Source organism: Sciurus vulgaris (assembly GCF_902686455.1).
Source record: "Sciurus vulgaris genome assembly, chromosome: 11".
Lineage (NCBI taxonomy): Eukaryota > Metazoa > Chordata > Mammalia > Rodentia > Sciuridae > Sciurus > Sciurus vulgaris.
Window position 1 is genome coordinate 71,589,473 of NC_136472.1, and position 17,937 is coordinate 71,607,409.

Consider the following 17,937-nt stretch of genomic DNA (forward strand, 5'->3'; position numbering starts at 1 on the left):
AAAACTGGAGGCATATCTCAGTGGGAGCACCCCTAGGTTCAATAGCCCTAGAACACACCCCCCCACACACACAAAAAAAAAAAAAAAGAAGAAGAAGAAGATGTGGTCTGAGGATGTAGCTCAGTGGTAGAGTATACTTGGAGTTTACTTACCTTGCGTGTGCAAGGCCCTGGATTTGATTCCCCAGCACCCCTAAAAACAAAACAAAAACAATAACAAAAAGCAATGATATAGTTAGCCCTTGCCATTTAGAAGCTTACAGTCTCCTTTTTAAAATATTTTTTAGTTTAGTTGTCAATGGATCTTTTATTTATTTATTTATTTATTTATTTATTTATTTATTTATTTATTTATTTATATGTGGTGCTGAGGATTGAACCCAGGGCCTCACACATGCCAGGCAAGTGCTCTACCACTGAGCTACAACTCCATCCCCAGCTTACAGTCTTAAAAGAAATAATTTTGCTCTCAAGAATAATACAGTGAACACTTCAATATCCACCACTTGGATTTAACTGTTAATATTTTGTCATGTTAGCCTTCCTTATCAGATATGATACATCATCCCTAAATGTTTCAGCATGCGTAGGACATTCTCTATGTACTGTTAAAGAAACATAATGCCATTATTGCTCTAAAAAAAGTTAATAATAATGCTCTAATATCATCTAGTATTCTATCCATTTTTCTCCTTGTCCTTCAAATTTCTTTTCTGGGTGTTGTTTTTAACCAAAAGTGAGTGAAATTTCACACTTTGTATTTTGCCATTTGTCACTGTTAATCTAGAACAGTACTGCCTCTTTTCCTTTCTGACAATAGTGATTTTTTTTCAATACTGGGGATTGAATTTTGGGCCTAACACATGCTGGACAAGTGCTCTGGTTAGCATTAAACTACATCCCCAGCCCAGGAGTGATTTTAAAAAAAAAAAAAAAAATTTATGGTTCTGGGGATTGAACTCATGGGCACTGACCACTGAGCTACACAGTCCTTTTAACACTTATTTTGAGACAGGGTCTTGCTAAGTTTCCCAGATTGGCCTTGAATTTGCTATCCTCCTGCCTCAGCCTGCAGAATCCCTGGAATTACTGGCATGCACCACCATGCAAATCCAACAGTGATATTTTTGATGAGACTGAACTACTTGTCTTAAAAGAGTATCTTGTCTTTTGCTTTGTCTGTTTTCTCATGGCATGGCATAACATGTTCTTCTTTCCCTCTCCTACTAGCTGGAAGTTAGATCTAAAAGCTTCAATTCCAACAATTTTAGCAAGAAAATGTCATAGCTAATACTCTAAATTTCATATTGCATTCTATCAGGAGAAAACTAAGAATATATGATTATAAAATTAAAAAATGGCCAGATGTGGGGGCACTGTATTTCCAGCTATTAGGGAAGCTGAGGCAGGAGGATCATGAGTTTGAGGCCAGCCTTGGAAACTCAGCAAGACCCTGTATCAAAATGTAGAAAGGGCTAGGAATGTCAGTGGTAAAGCACACCTGGGTTCAATGCCTAATACTGAAAAAAAAAAAAAAAAAAAAAAAAAGTAAAAAGCATTTCTTTTTGAGACTAGGGAGAACATACCTGCACACACAGCACATACACAGGAAGATGCTAAAAAAGATTATTATGTAACATTTTGGCACATATCTTAATAGGTTGCTTGCTCTATTTCTGTCATGACATTTTGTATTTTTTGCTGTGTGTGTGTTATAGTAATGGAAACAAATGATTTATAATGCTTTATAATCTTCTCTTTTTACTTAATTTATGGTGAACATACTTAAACCAAAATAAGTGTCTACATCTTTATTTTGAATGGCTGCATACTACTGAATTAAGTGGAACAATTTTGAGGGCAAAATTTTGAATTTGAACATGTTGAATTGGAGTGCCTGTGAAGATATTAAGTAGTGCATTGGATGTGCTAATCCTTAGCTCAAAATGTAGGTCTGGATTGAAAACTGTAAGTTTGGAAATCATTATATTGTTGATTTTAATTGCAACCATGAGAGTGAATGAGATCACCTAAGGAGAAAAGACAGAGGACAGATTGGGTCCTGAGGATTAAAGATGTTGAAGAAAGAACATTAAAGATGTGAGAAAGATGGCTAATGAAGTTGAGAAAGGGAGGCCAGCATGGAGAAAACCAGGATAGTATAGTTTCCTGGCAGGCAAGAGGAGTGTTTCAGGAAGGAGCGAATGCTCAACTGTGCCACAGTTTCAATTTCTTGTGTTGAGAGATCAGGAAAGATATGAGTTTAACAATATTGTATGCATTTTAGCATTATAGAGATCATTGGTGACCTTAGGGAGAGCTGTCTGTGTAGGTAAAACGGGTGGAATGAGTTGACAAGTAAATGAAAGTTCAGGAGTTAGAGAAAGCAACTATAAACAATGCTAAGAAGTGAGACTGAATTGGGAAAGAAAACAGTGGCCAGAGCTGGAGAAGGATGTGAGGTTGAGGGAAGGATTTGTGTACATGTGTGGTTATTTCTCTATTAATTCAATTTGAAAAATAAAAATAGAGAAAAGCAAAAATGGTCATATGTTCAAAAGCCCCAGTATTGGGAACTATTAACATTTTGTCAGATTTTTGTTATCTTTTGTTTTGTATTATAAACAAAACAAGGGTTATATTCAAATCTTCTTTATTCCCGTCCCTTAGTCTCATCTCTTATCCTTCAACGAGAGGCAGACTTTGTTTGAAACAGGTACATATTCTGAGGAAGGATTTTTAAAAATTACTATTTAAATTATCAACTGTTAAAAATGTGAAATATGAAATAAATGTGAAATAAATATATGGTAGAAGTAAAAGTAAACATAAACCATACAAAAACAGTGTATGATGAACAATTAAATTTTCTTTATCTTTTCTTGTTAGTGGTATCTGCTGATATCAGTTCTTTATGTCTTTTTTTGTGTGTGCGCTGAGGATTGAGTCCAGCGTCTTGCACATTCTCAGCACACACTCTACCACCGAGCTGCACTCACAGTCCTTCTTGTGTTTCAGGAAAGTTCAATGCACATGTGAAGATATTTATTGTGTCTATGTATGACAGTATCTTAAAGCGGACATTTAGGTTATTTTTAGTTTTTTGCTATTTCAAAAAATGCTGAAGCAACCATTTACATATACTTTTGTAAACTTATTCCTGTACATTTATAAGAAATTCCTGGAACTGAAATTGCTGAGTCAATGGATTATGAATTATAAACTGGTAAGTTTTACAAGATTGCCCTTTAGAAAAGTATTAACTTACATTTGTATTTTGTGGCCCAAGCCAGCTTTTTTTTTTTGTACCAGGGATTGAACTCAGGGGCACTCAACCATTGAGCCACATCCCCAGCCCTTTCTTGTATCTTATTTAGAGACAGGGTCTCGCTGAGTTGCTTAGGGCTTCACTGAGTTGCTGAGGCTGGCTTTGAACTAGCAATGCTCCTGCCTCAGCCTCCTCAGTCACTGGGATTACAGGTGTGCACCACCCAAACCAGCTTTTATAAAGCGTTTTATTTAATTTTTTGCTAGGAAATACTTTGTCACATTGTTTTAATTTGCATTTTTTGAGTTTGTCATATTTGTATGTGTTTATTGATCATTTAAATTTCTTTCCTTATGAACTTGAACTGCCTGTTTAGATTTTTTCCCCATTTTTCTATTGAATTGTTTACTTTTTATTTTATTTTTATTTTTGGTATTGGGGGTTGAACTCAGGGGCACTCGACCACTGAACCACATGGCCAGCCCTGTTTTGTATTTTATTTAGAGACAGGGTCTCACTGAGTTGCTTAGTGCCTCACTTTTGCTGAGGCTGGCTTTGAACTCATGATCCTCCTGTCTCAGCCTCCTGAGCTGCTGGGATTACAGGCATGTGCCACTGCACCTGGCTACTTTTTCATTTTTGATTTGTAAGAACTTTATAGATTTTATATATTAAGGAAATTAGTATTTTTATGTTTTATATACTTCATATTTTTCCCAGTAATCATTCTTTCACTTTGATTTTTGCAGAAGTTTCACATTTTTGTATAGTTAAGTTGTAATATTTGATTTCTAAATTTTCTTTCATGCTTTCAAAGATCTTCTCTACTCCAAGATTATTCTTAAAAATCTTTTGTATTATCATCTGGCATTTTATTTTCCTTTAAAGAAGGTGGACCATCTGGAATTAGAAGCTGTTTCCCCAAAATGGGTAGTGAGTTGTTTCAGTATTCATTTTTTTTTTCTATTGGTTTGAGAATGTCACCTTTATTATATACTAAGTTTTCATATAGATATGTGACTGTTTTTTAACTTTGTTTCATTGTTCTGTATATTGGATGCCAGTATCAAACTTCTTTAATATTTTTGGTTACTATACACAGTTCTGTTTTTATATTTTAGTACCTGTTTGCTACCTAATTCTGAGGTTGTTTTTGTTGTTTTGTCTTTAAGGCCAAGATCAAATGGCATATAAAGTGCTATTGAAAAAGATCTAATAGGGATCTTTTTGCGAAAAAAAGGTAGGGGATAATTGCATAATATACTAAAAAATGTCCTATTTGGAACAATTCAAGTTATGTCCAAGATTTTGCAGTGTAAACAACACTGTGAAGAACATCCTTGTGCACTAATTTTTGTGCCCTTGTCTGATTTATTTAGGGTACATTTTTAAAAGTAGAACTCTTAGGTCAAAGGAAATGTATATTTTTAGAGCTATTGATGTATATTACCAAATTGTTCTGTAGAAAGATTGCATCATTTAATATTACTTTGATATTTGAGAATCTTTTTATATACTCATCAACACTGAGTATTATTATTTTTAATATTTACTAATATTCATGTAAAAATGCTGTTTTTGGTTTGCATGACTTTGATTACTAGCTGGTTGAACATATTTTCATATATTACTGGCCATTTATCCTTTTCTTTGCTCATTTTCAGTTGTGCTCAGGAAATACCAGTCTCTAGAGGACTTCAAGACCCAGAATAACTTAACCAGTCTTGGCTTGCCAAGATACTTTTGCTTGAGAGAAGATAGCTTTTTTTACTTTTTTATTTGTTATACCAGGGATCAAACTCAGAGTCTCATGCATGCTAACCATGTGCTCTACCACTGAGCTACATCCCCAACCATGCCATTTTTCATAGTTTTGTTTGTTTGTTTTTGTACTGGGTATTAAACCCAGGTCCTTATGCTTGCTAGGGAATGCTTTACCACTAAGCCACATTCCTAGTTCCTTCATATGTTCTTTGAGATATATTTAATTTTCAAATTGAATTACAATGATATTCAGAGAAAAAGAATAAAAAGCAGTGCAGTTTCTACCTTTATCCATCTACTCTGTGAATGGGCCCTGGATATCATCCCAGCTGCTTCTATCCATGGATGGGCCTTGTGCTAATCAGCTTTGCACCCCTGTAACCAAAATACCTGACAAGAGGGAAAGTTTATTTGGGTGCTCACAGTTTCAGAAGTCTTGTCCATAGATAACTGAATTCATAGCTCTGGGCCTAAGGTGGGGCAACTGGTCATGGCCAAAGGGCATGGCAAAAGAAAACTTCTCCCTTCATGGCATCTAGGAAGCAGAAAGAGGGGGGCAAGAAGGGACCACAGGGCAAATGAACTCCTCTAGGGTTCCAGTGACCCACCTCCCTCTGGCCACCCCACCACCTGCTACAGTTACCCCCCTATCAGTCCATTCAAATTAGTATGAACTGATTAGATTACAGCTCTCACAATTTAGTCATTTCACCTGTGAACATTATAGCATTAACACAGGAGCTTTTGGTGGACACCTCATCTCTAAACCATAATTGGCCTAATACTGATAACCATATTTTTCTTACTAATTTGAGCACAATAGAAAGGTAAAAGTAAGTATATTAAAAAAGACCTAAAGAGGCTAAATGAGTGGTACATAGAGTGCTCTCATCACAGTGTGAGCAAAAAGGTAGTCAGAGAGACATGGTGTATTCAAATCCAAGTAATTAGAACTCAAAGGAATATGAAAATAATTTTTAAAGAAAAAAAGCAGGCCAGGGAGAAATTTGCTAAGGACAAATCATTGCAGATTGTCTTCGTAAACTAACTCAAGAATTATTTATGGGGCTGGGGAGATAGCTCAGTCGGTAGAGTGCTTGCCTTGCAAGCACAATGCCCTGGGTTTGATCCCCAGCACCAAAAAAAAAAAAAAGAAAGAAAGAAAAAAGAAAGAATCGTTTATGGGGGCTGAGGTTGTAGTTCAGGGGTGGAGTACTTGCCTAGCATGTGTGAGGCACTGGGTTCGATTCTCAGCAGCACATAGAATGAATGAATGAATAAATAAATAAATAAATAAATAAATAAATAAATAAATAAATAAATAAATAAATAAATAAAATAAAGATATTGTGCCCAAGTACAACTAAAAAAAAAAAAAGATCCATTTATTTTATTTTATTTATTTATTTTTTAATGTATACTAACCACATACATTGTCAGGTGCTGGCATTGTTTCTGCCCTTGAGGTACTTATAGTCTAGCAGATGGAGAGAATATCCTATAATTAGAGTCTTGGCTGGGGCCATCCCAGTTTTTACCCCTTTCCCTACCTGCATAACCCTGCTAAAATTGTTTGTTCCAATTTCGAAAGGGAAATAATTAAAACAAAGTTGTCTATTCCCATTCTAGATTGACAGGTTTAATTCTGGCATACATACAGGGAAGGGGAGCCATGTGGGAGAAACCAGTATGTGCTTGGTAACTGAAAGTTTTTCAAATCCTCTTTTTGAGACATTAAGTTTTGTGTCTTTGTCAGTGAAGAGTGACCTTTTTTCTCAGGAGGTTGCGATGTTAATGTGACAGTAGGAAACCCAGCTTAGTAACTCAAGCAAAGGGAAAGAATCCAGTTGAATGTACTGGAAATCAGAGGTTTTCAAACTTACACATTTTACAATTAAAACAACCGGCTAATTAAGCAGTTTAACCAATGGTAGTTAGTCACAAACCTTTCATTTAAGGGGGAAAATGGTTAATTTAACAGTGGTTTAAACCAGCTTTTTAATTAACCAGCTGCTCTAATTATAGGAATTGCCCTAAACTGAATTTGAAAATGTCTCCTTGCTAAGGAATTCCTGCAGATGAGACTGACGCAAGCATTTTGCAGCCCTTTCAACTTCAGATGTATCATCATCTCAAAGATCAGTTTTCCTTCTGCTTTTTGATATCACTGGTGGATGATTGAGTGTCTGTGTACTTAAAGATAGTGACTGGCGACTCTATATTCTCTCTCTCTTTTTTTTTTTTTTTTTTTTGTACTGTGGATTGAACTACTGAGCCACATCCCCAGCCCTTTTTATTTTTTATTTTAAGACAGGATCTGGCCAAGTTGCTTAGGGCCTTGCTAAGTTTCTGAGGCTGGCCTGGAACTTGGAATCCTCCTGTCTCAGCCTCCTGAGTTGAGGGGATTACAGGTATGCACCACCACACCCAGCTTGAATTCTCTTTTTTATTTACACAAAATGTTTTATTATGTAATCCAGGCATGAGAGCTGTTATAGTGAAGTAAACTCTTGATCTTTGTATGGTTAGGGAAGTCGAAGAGTTTCACAGAGATAGTGACATTTTAGCTGGCCCCAGAGACTGTGTGGAATTTCCCTGTTAAAAGAGAGGTACAGTCCTTGTGTAAGGGGACAGTTCAGGAAGGCACAGAGGCATGAAAACTGCAGGGTTTATACAGAAAAACCAGTATAGCTTTTTGGCTGAAAAGCAGGGTTTTCAAGACCTAGGAGAGTAGGAGAATGAAATGAAATAGTCCTGTAGAATCAGTGTTCTTAAATGCTTACCTAAAACTTCCAACTTTAGGCAGTGAAATACCATCAGACATTCAAACATTGAAAAATATGGCTAAGATCTTCTCTGTCTCATTCATTATTGTTTGTGTAATGCCTGACAAATATGAAGTACTTTAAAAAAAATGTGTGCAATGTATAAATGGTTGAGTTTATGAAACAACATAATTGGATTTGTATTTTAGAATAATTTTTCAGTTCTAGGGAATGAAAGAGGGGTGCACATGGGTACAGGAAAATCAACAACAATAGTTTTGCTCTGGTTTTTAATTTTCCTTCCATCTATACTCCTTTCCCCTACTCCTTTCACATAGCGACCAGAAGGATCTTTTAAAAATATACCAGGCACAAAGGTTTCCTGTTTATTGTTGATGAAATCCAAACCCTTAATAAGGCCCAATATTTTTGGTTCCAACCCACCACTGACTCTACTCTTTCGTGTGTCTCTCTGCTTCAGTCACTATGGTGGCCTTTCTGCTTCTTGAATATGCCTAGCCATGTCCCGTAATAGGGTCTTTGCACCTGCTGTTCTTCTAGCTGAAATTTTCATCCTCCATTTTTTCACCCAATAAACTCCTATTTGCCTGTTAAGTTTCTTATTTTATTATTTCGAATATATAATACATGTACACGGAACAAAATTTAAAAGGTGCAAAAGAAACTAAGTAAAAAGTTAGTCTCAGGCTGGGGTTGTGGCTCAGTGGTAAAGTGCTTGCCTAGCATGTGTGAGGCACTGGGTTTGAGTCTCAGCACCACATATAAATAAATAAATAAAATTAAGGTCCATCAACAACTAGAAAAAAATGTAAAAAAGAAATTAGTTTCGATGAGGCTGTAACTCAGTGGCACAGCACTTGCCTATCATGTGTGAGGCACTGGATTTCATCCTTAGCTCTGCATAAATATAAATAAATAAAATAAAGGCATAATGTTCATCTACAACTACCAAAAAAAAAAAAAAAAAAAATTAGTGCCCTTTTCCTTCTAGCCACTTACTTTCCCTGCCTGAAAATAATCACTATTAGCCATTTAACTCTGAATTCTGGTCTCAATTCAAATGTCATTTTTTAAACTTGGAATGGACCCTCCATTTGACCCAGCTATCCCACTCCTTGGCCTATACCCAAAGGACTTAAAATCAGCATACTACAGAGATACAGCCACATCAATGTTCATAGCTGCTCAATTCACAATAGCCAGACTGTGGAACCAACCTAGATGCCCTTCAATTGATGAGTGGATAAAGAAACTGTGGTATATATATACAATGGAATATTACTCAGCCATAAAGAATGATAAAATTATGGCATTTGCAGGCAAATGGATGAAATTGGAGAATATCATGCTAAGTGAGATAAGCCAATCTCAAAAAGCCAAAGGACGAATGATATCGCTAATAAGTGCAGGATGACACATAATGGGGGGAGGGAAGGGTTAGTGTTAGGGTTAGAGTTAGGGTTAGGGAAGGGGGCAAGTATGGAGGAAGGAAGGACTGTATAGAGGGTAAAGAAGGGTGGGAGGGGTGGGGGGAAGGGAAAAAATAACAGAATGAATCAAACAACATTATGTAAATTTATGATTACACAAATGGTATGCCTTTACGCCATGTACAAACAGAGAAACAACATGTATCCCATTTGTTTACAATAAAAAAAAAGAAAAAAAAATGTCATTTTTTCAGAAACCCTCACTGATATGCCATGCTGAAATAGATATGCTTATTGTGTCGTCATAGCCTTCTATGATTTCTTTTTTATCATTTATTTCAATTTGAATTTTATATTTATTTTGTGACTATTTCACTAGTGATGCCCTGCTCCCACTAGACTGGAAGCTCTCAAAACAGAATTTTGTTGGCATTGTCCACTGTTGTGTCCCCATAAGTACTCAATAAATCAACTCTTCCTAAGCCTTGCTTGTGTCTCTAGGTTCATCTCTGAACATCCTGTTCCTCATGCTCTGCTTTGAAATTCTCTCTGGCTCTTGCCCTCTCTATACCATGTATTCGTTTTGCTAAATCCTGCCAGTCCTTCAAGTTTTACTTAAAAACCACCTGCTCCAAGACACCTTTCCTGATACCTCAAGTCAAGTGAAGTGCTTCTCCCATGTGCAGACCCTATCATAAATAGACCTTATCACCCTACGTTGATGTACTCTTTGTCTCTCGAGGTGATAGGTTCTGTATTGTAGGGACTTTGTTTATTGTTACAACTCTGGCTTTTTGGGCAGTACTTGATACCAATCAGGTCTCCACACATGCCAGGTTGGTTTAACTGCACAGTTTTACGGTTCTAGTGTGTGTCATTTACATAGCTGTGAGGGTACAATTGTCACTGGCTGCCTGGATGCATAATAAGTATTTGGTGAATGAATGAACATACTGGAGAGTTGAGTGCTTTTTTAGGAGGTCATATTTTGAGGTAATAAAATTGCGTTAGATAGGATTCATTTTTAAGGCTCTGGTCTGAGGATCATCATGTACCCATCAAGGAAATTTGGATATCATCTCCTTGGGTAGGGTCCCAGGTTGAAGGATCTAGAGCTCAATGCCTCAAAGGTCTTATATTCAGAGAGATACAATTGGGGCAGCAGCCAAGGATATCTCATTTATGTTTATTGCTCTTTGGGAACTTCTGGCTGAAAACACCTCCCTCAGATGGGTGTGGTAGTACACACCTATAATCCCAGCTATTGGGGAAGCTGGCTCAAGTTTGAAGCCAGCTCAGCAGCTTAGCAAGGGAAGAAGGATCTTCTCTTCCATGGTAAACTCTCACTCCTCTTTCAAGAACAGAGTTATTATATCTTCTGAACCCATTCCCCTGAACCCTGCACCCCTACCTCAAAAGCAAAGTTAATTTTCCCTTTGTGTACCCACAACATTGCTCATATCTCCATTTAAGTAATTGTATACCATAAGATAATTAATTATCTGCTTTCCCATCATCCTTCCCTAGTAGACCTTAAGTGTTTCAAGGGAAAGTAGTATATTTATCTTCTTAACCATCCCAGTGTCTTCATAGTTGTTGGCATGTAAATGTAAATATGGACTAGTCTATATCTTGGGAAGGATCCATAATATCCCTGGGTGGATTTGATAAAATAATGTTGATTGTAAGTGCAGGAAAACTAAAGCCAGGACTGCCTCTGATTGATCTGGCACAGAACTTCCTTGGAAGCCCATTTTAGAAAACAGGGGCCTAGCTGGGTGTGGGTGGTGTACGCCTGTAATCCTAGCAACTTGCAGCAGGTGGATTATGAGTTTAAGGCCAGCCTAGCAATTTAATGAAATCAGATCTCAAAATGAAAAAGAAAAAGAACTGGGGATGTAGCTCAGTGGTTCAGTGCCCCTGGATTCAATCCCTGGTACCAAACAACAGAAACAAAAACCAAACAAAAAACAGGGGCCTAAAAATACCTTTTCGCTTGATGTCAAACTTCTCAATATCATCTTGTGTTATGCCTGACGGAGTGATGACCCTGAGGAGATGAGGACAGGATCCCAGAAGCCAGAAGGAAAAAGAGTGGGAACCTAGGGTTAGGACTTCTCCAGAGAGGAGAGAAAGCAGAAACGATACAAACTAGCAGACTAGTTCCAGTGCAGGGCTGGTTCCAGTGAATAGGCAGCGATAAGGAACAGAGACCAGAGCCAGGAAAGATCAGATCTAGCCAGATTTTGTATTCTGGAAAATCAGTTGTTAAGATAGTGGTTATGGACACTGGCTTTTGTTGTTGTTGTTCACTTAACAGTATATTTTGGATATTGTTTTATATCAACACAAATAATTCAAAATGGATGATTTCTGTGATGCTGGGGGTAGAACCCAGGAACTTGTGCATGTTAGGCAAGTGCTGTACCATTGTACTACATCCCCAGCATTAAATTTTATAGAACTCAGTGATTCTTTTCTTTGCTGGTTATTTTTGCTGCTTGCCTCTTTCTCTATACAGTCCTGACAAAAGGGTTATTGCCTATTGAGGGATAAGAAGAGATGAGAACCCCATGAAAATGTATTTTGTTCTCCTTATCCCAGTTACTTTTGTAAGAGAGAATTTCTCAAAGAAAGATGGGTGGTGGGAATTGGATATATTCCATGGGCTAAAGGGAGAGAAAAGGGGAGGGGGGCAAATAGAATTTTTCCAGAATCAAGAAAGACTTATGGTTATTTAAACAAACAAGATGCTCTCTGGCCTCTAAATATTCTCAGTCCTTAAGTGGATAATTTACCTCCTTATACATGATCTGTCTGTCCTTGGAAGAGCTTAGAAACAGATTTGTTTTATTTTCTCTTTTAGGTGCCATTCTGCTGGCTACCAGTCGGCATTATAAGACAAAGCCCACTCATGGCATTGGAAGATACAAGCACCTAATTAAAGAACAAGAGGTAAGGGGTGAAGAGGGTCCATTAGAAAAGGAGATGTGCAGCTTTTACAAAGACCTGAAGATCACATGTGCATAGGTTGGGTAATATTGGAGCTAGAAAGTAAAGGGGGTTGTCCCTCAGTCCTCTTGTTATTTAGTTTGGGATTATCCAGATTGGAGATATTTCTGTAAGAGTCCAATCTTGTCCCTAGGCCAGATTATCATAAATAAAAAGAAAGTGGTTTGGTTTTATTATTTGTGATTCTTTCTTTTTTCTTTGGTATCAGGGATTGAACCCAGGGACACTTAACCACTGAACCACATCTCCAGCCCATTTTTATTTTTTATGTTTGAGACAGGATCTCACTAATTTGCTAGGGCATCTCACTAAATTGCTGAGGCTGGCTTTAAACTGGTGTTCCTCCTGCCTCAGCCTCCCAAGATGCTGGGATATTTGTGATACTTGAAAAGATCCTATTAGTTCAGTATGGAACTCAGAGTAGAAATTATAAGTTCACTTTAGTTGAATGAATGATGTGTGGTAAATAGAGATGCATTTCTATTTTCAGCCGAATATCTAATTTTATAGTATTTGCAGATTTAAACTGTGGGTGTGCTTCTTGAATCCATTGTTGCTGATAACTGGAAGTTAGTTCTAAGTATTGTACAATTATTTAGTCCATTTCTTGGGCCCCAACCGCATAATAGCTGCTGTAGTGGTTAGGTTTCTTTGTGCATGCAGAGGAATTTGTAGTGGGGTAGACATGACACTAGCCTGAAAGTCAGAAGAGTTGGCTTTGAGTCTCAAGTCTATCACTTTCTGTAAACAGAACAGTTGGAAAGATCTTACTGTTGTACTTGGGAAGACTTCAGCATCTTTTGGTTCTTTGGCTTATTTAATGCTCTCCATATTCATGTATATCTCCTATTACTTCTCTGTCCTTGGCAGGGGTCCAACCTTCTGTATTTGGGTCTCAGAAGCCATTAAACTTGAACATCGTCCTTATATCAAGGAATTTCGTGAAAAGAACATTCACACTTGAGACCTGTGTCAGGCAGGTTTCCAGTAGGAAATATATGCCCTTTGAAAGTTGTTCCTTTGTAATGGAACTGAATTAGGAACTGAGTACTGAATTAGGGACCAGGAAATTTGTGTTCTAGGCTTGGTTCTGCCACTTTTATCTTTTTGAATTTGGGTAAATTAACCTAACTCCTAGGAATGGTGGGGTCTGAAATTATATGTGGAATGTTTTCTGTTTGTGATTTTTTTCTAGGAAGAGAGTCCATAGCTTTTATCTGAAAAAATTTCTCCCCAGTGTTTTGGATTGAACCCAGGGCCATGTGTGTGGGAGATAAGCACTCTATCATTGACCTGTATCTCCAGTTCTCATAGCTTTTATCAGACTGTTCATAAAGATTAAGAAATTTTAGGCACATCCCTTAGAGCCTTTCAACTTAGACCCATGATACTATAAAATATTTACTGAGCATTTAGTATATGCTAGGCCCTGTTGATACCTTGCTTGTTCAGAGTGGTTTGAAAAATCATTTTACAAAATCATTTTACAAAATGAATGAATAAGACCTGGTACATGCTTAGAGGGAAATTGTAAATCAGCAAAGATACAAATTGTTATGCTCCCAGGTGGAAAGTGACAAGTGCTAAAAGGAAGATATAAAGTGCTATTAAAATTCAGAAAAAGGAGTAATTTACACCCTTTTTGAGTTGTAACATCTTAGAGTAAGTTGTTGGAATTGTTTTATTTTAGGACATCCCAATTCTAAAAGTCTCACATAAATTAGCAGGAAAAGAAATTAGGATTTTTGTTGTTTTTGTTGTTATTATTGTTGTTGTTGTTGTTTTGTGGTACTAGGGATTGAACCCAGGGGTTTACCAACTGAACTTCATCCCCATCCCTTTTTTTTTTTTTTTTTTGGTGCTAGGGATTTGGTACAAGGCCAGGGCCTTGTACTTACAAGGCAAGCACTCCACCGACTGAGCTATCTCCCCAGCCCCCCAGCCCTTTTTATTTTTTATTTTGAGATAGGGTCTCACTAAGTTGCCCTGGCTGTTTAAAGCTTGTCATCCACCTTCCTCAGTCTCCAGAGCTGCTGAAATTACAGCTACCACATTTGGCATTTTCTTCCTGTTTTTATAAAATTCCTTGGGATCCTCCAAGATAATTTTTTAATATACTTTTTTATAACTATTTTTATTTATTTATTTATATGCCATACCAAGGATCAATCCCAGTGCCTTACACGTTAGGCAAGCACTGTACCACTGAGCCACAACCCCAGCCCCCCTCTAAGATAATTTTATGCATATAAAATGCATATATAAAATGCTCTGACCTGCTCCTTACCTTGGTCTAAAAGGAAGTTTAATATCTTCTGTCCTCATCTTTCTAACCTCTTCTTCCATCTCACAAGTACATGACTTAATTGTTTTAGGCCTCTTGCTTTCATTTACATTGTACTGCTGTTTTAAGGCCTCTCACATACTGTTCCATCTGCTTGAAAGACCTTTTCTTTTTCACCTGGCAGACTCCTACTTAACCTTTCTATTGGGACACTAATTAAGAGTTTTCCTTTTGAAAACTCTTCTTGGATTCTCTGCATTGGGTTATTTTTCTTACCATGAGCTGCCAAAGTTCTCTGGGTTTCTTCTGTCCTAGGACTTACTATGTTTAATTGTCTAGACGACTATCTTCCCCTTGTAAGAGGCCATGTCTCTTCTCTGAATCCTCAGTGTCCGGCACAGGGTCTGATATCAAGCAGGGGACAATAAATATTGATTGAGCTGAAATGTGATTATTGAAGCTGCCTTAAGGTTTTGTAAATCAGTGCTGGCAAACATGACCTGCTGTCTGCAAACAGCTGGCTCCGGATGACCATGTCGTTTAAAGAGAACGGTGCTCTCTTTCGTTAGGGCTGTAGATTTTTCTCTGATGCCTTTCAGTATTGCAGAGTGGCTAGCATAGTAGTGGTAGAGTGGTGGAAGCTGCTCCAGGCTCCTTACTTCCTGTGCAGGACAGCACAATGAAAGCTTTTATCTGCCAGCTCACAGAGGTTCTGTTCTAAAAGTCTGTCACTTTAACTCTCCTGGATACCTGGATTAGATAAATTAGAAGGAATCTTGCATAGCCTCCTTTCTTTTCTTTTCTTTCTCCCCCTCCACCCCAAGCCTAGAACCAAGAAAAAACAATAAGTAGCCAGGTTTCCATTTTTTCCTTTATTGATCTCATTCTGGCCCTATTTGAGCTCAACATCCCTGAGACAAAAGTTAATTCTATATCCAGCACTTGTTCCATTTCTTTTCTTTAATTTGTTTTTGTTTTTTATTTTGGAATAATTTCAGGAAAGTTGCAAAGATATTAGGGAGAATTCCCTAATATTAACATCTTATGTTACCATGGCACCTGTATCAAAAGTATGAAATTTAGTATTGGTATATACCATTAACTAAATTATAGTCTTCATTCAGATTTCACATTTTTCCACTGATTTTTTTTTGTTGTTATTGTTGTTGTTGATGATATTGTTCCATCAAGGGTATCACATTGCATTTAGTCATTCTGTCCTCCTAATCTTTAGCTGATGACATTTTCCATATTTCTCTGACCACAGTACAATTAATCTAGCATGTGTGATTTTTACTTAATTTATAGCAATTATTTTTCCTCCATCATATTTTTTCATCATATTCTCTTGGCATTAGTTAGCTTTTTTTTTTTTTTTTTTTTTTTTTGCGGTTACTGGGGAATTGAACTCAGGGCCTTGTGCTTGCGAGACAAGCACTCTACCAGCTGAGCTATCTCCCCAGCCCTAGTCAGCTTTTTGTTGCTGGGATAAAACACCTTTTTGTACTTCCACCTGACTTTATACAATTAAACTGGGCAAAATAATCTTAGCAAATCCACATTGAGCTCATGACTCTGCTTTTCAGAAGCATAACTAGATTTGGGTGGTTTCAGAGGTCTTACCCCAGTGACATCCTGGTAGAAGGGCATGGAGGAGGAAAGGTGCTTTCCGCATGAAAGTTAGGAGGGAGAAAACCCTTGTTCCCTTTCTGTTAGTGTAATTCTTTTCCTCCTTCCAAAGGTCTCACTTAGTCTTAGGACTTCTAAACCTTGGAAAGGAAAAGGGGCATCTGTTTGATCTCAGCTTTTCTTATCAGTACTGGTTTTACATTTTTCTTGTATGGCCTGGTTTATAACTCTAAGCTAGTTCCTATCCCTCTATCCTGTGCCCTTGTCTGTGATGCTTTTCTGAGGAGGTAATGAGAGGAGAAATAGAAATGAAGCTTCTCCTTGGGTGGCAGCATGGGATTAGGAGCAAACCACAATATTCCAGGTCTCTTACACTGCGAACTGAACCTTCCTCCCAGATATTTCTCTGTTTGCATCCCATGTTTCAGGCACATATTCTCCTGCACCCACGCTCTCTTCTTTGCACATGCTTTTTCCTCCGTATGGGGTGATACCCTTCCTTTTTCTTCATGGTACTTATCCTGGAAGACTCAACTTGACTCATGACAGTGAAGGATCATATTTCAGAGGATACCTCTGGACCTACTGTCTCAATATGTAGATCTCATTATTTCTTCAAAGGTACTGCATCATTCATCAGGTTTTTAAACATGATTTAGATTTGATAGAAAGAAAAATAATAATAGGCCTTCACATTTGTATGGTGCTTGGTCATTTCTGCCAAGTCTCTTACTTGCCCTGTTGTCCAGCTTCCAATCTTGGTGTAATAGTAGCTTAATAATCAGAGAATTGCCAGCAGAAAGATGTAGGAGGATGAAATAGAGGCAACACAGATTGCTGTCTGTTTGTAGTTGCTGAATGTTCTCATTTACAGACTGTGGGGTAAGAATATAAGGTATATTTTTTGTAACCCAGGTAATTTCCTTTATTTATTTATTTTTTTTTAGGCACTAGGGATTGAATCTAGGGGCACTCTACTACTGAGCTGCACTCTCAGCCCTTTTGTTTTGAGACAGGGTCTTGCCAAATTGCCCAGGTTGTCCTTGAACTTGCAATCTACCTGCTTCACCCTCTCAAATTGCTGGGATTATAGGTGTATACCACAGCACCCATTTTAATTTTTATAGAATGTCTTATAGTAATCAAGATATTACTTCTCTTAGAAACTTCATGCTCTTTTTACTGTTAACATCTAGATGTCTGCCATTCCTAACATCTATTTATTTTGTTGTAGCACCCATATGTAAATCAGCACTCATGGCCACAAGTCTGTAAGGAAACTGGAATCATTCCCAGAAATGTCAGTTTATTTTTTTATTTTATTTTATTTTATTTTGGTGCTGGGGATTGAACCCATAGCCTTGTCTTTACAAGGCAAGCACTCTACCCACTGAGCTGTCTCCCCAGCCCATGAAATGTCAGTTTATGACAACAGTCCTTGTTTCCTGGGAACAAAAAGATTGGTTTTGCTGGTCTAGTGACTATGAGGTTAGACATGGATTACAGGACTGACTTAGGGAGAATTGTTTTATACCAGCATCTGCATTTTCCCTCAAGTCTACTTCTTGTAACTTAATAAGAAATAAAAAAACATCATTGAGCATTTACTGCATGTGAGGCATTGTGCTGAGTATTGGCCATGCTCAGGTTAAGGGGACTAGGTATCTTCCTACAAAAAGCATAGTTTACTGAGAAATTTAGTCCTCCAAAATGTAGCTGAGTACATGTGGTAAGTACTTTGTAGGAGGAATAAACTCAATAATAG

The 17,937-nt window shown here is 37.5% G+C and overlaps 1 protein-coding gene across 1 annotated transcript in view; it reads left to right on the forward strand.

The window, feature by feature from the left end:
- Positions 1-17,937, forward strand: part of MRPL48 (mitochondrial ribosomal protein L48) — a 62,009-nt gene that overhangs the window by 13,530 nt on the left and 30,542 nt on the right. Inside the window, exon 4 of the mRNA XM_079103826.1 lies at positions 12,114-12,202. Within this exon, the coding sequence (XP_078959952.1) occupies positions 12,114-12,202 (89 nt within the window). The remainder of the gene's footprint in view (positions 1-12,113; positions 12,203-17,937) is intronic.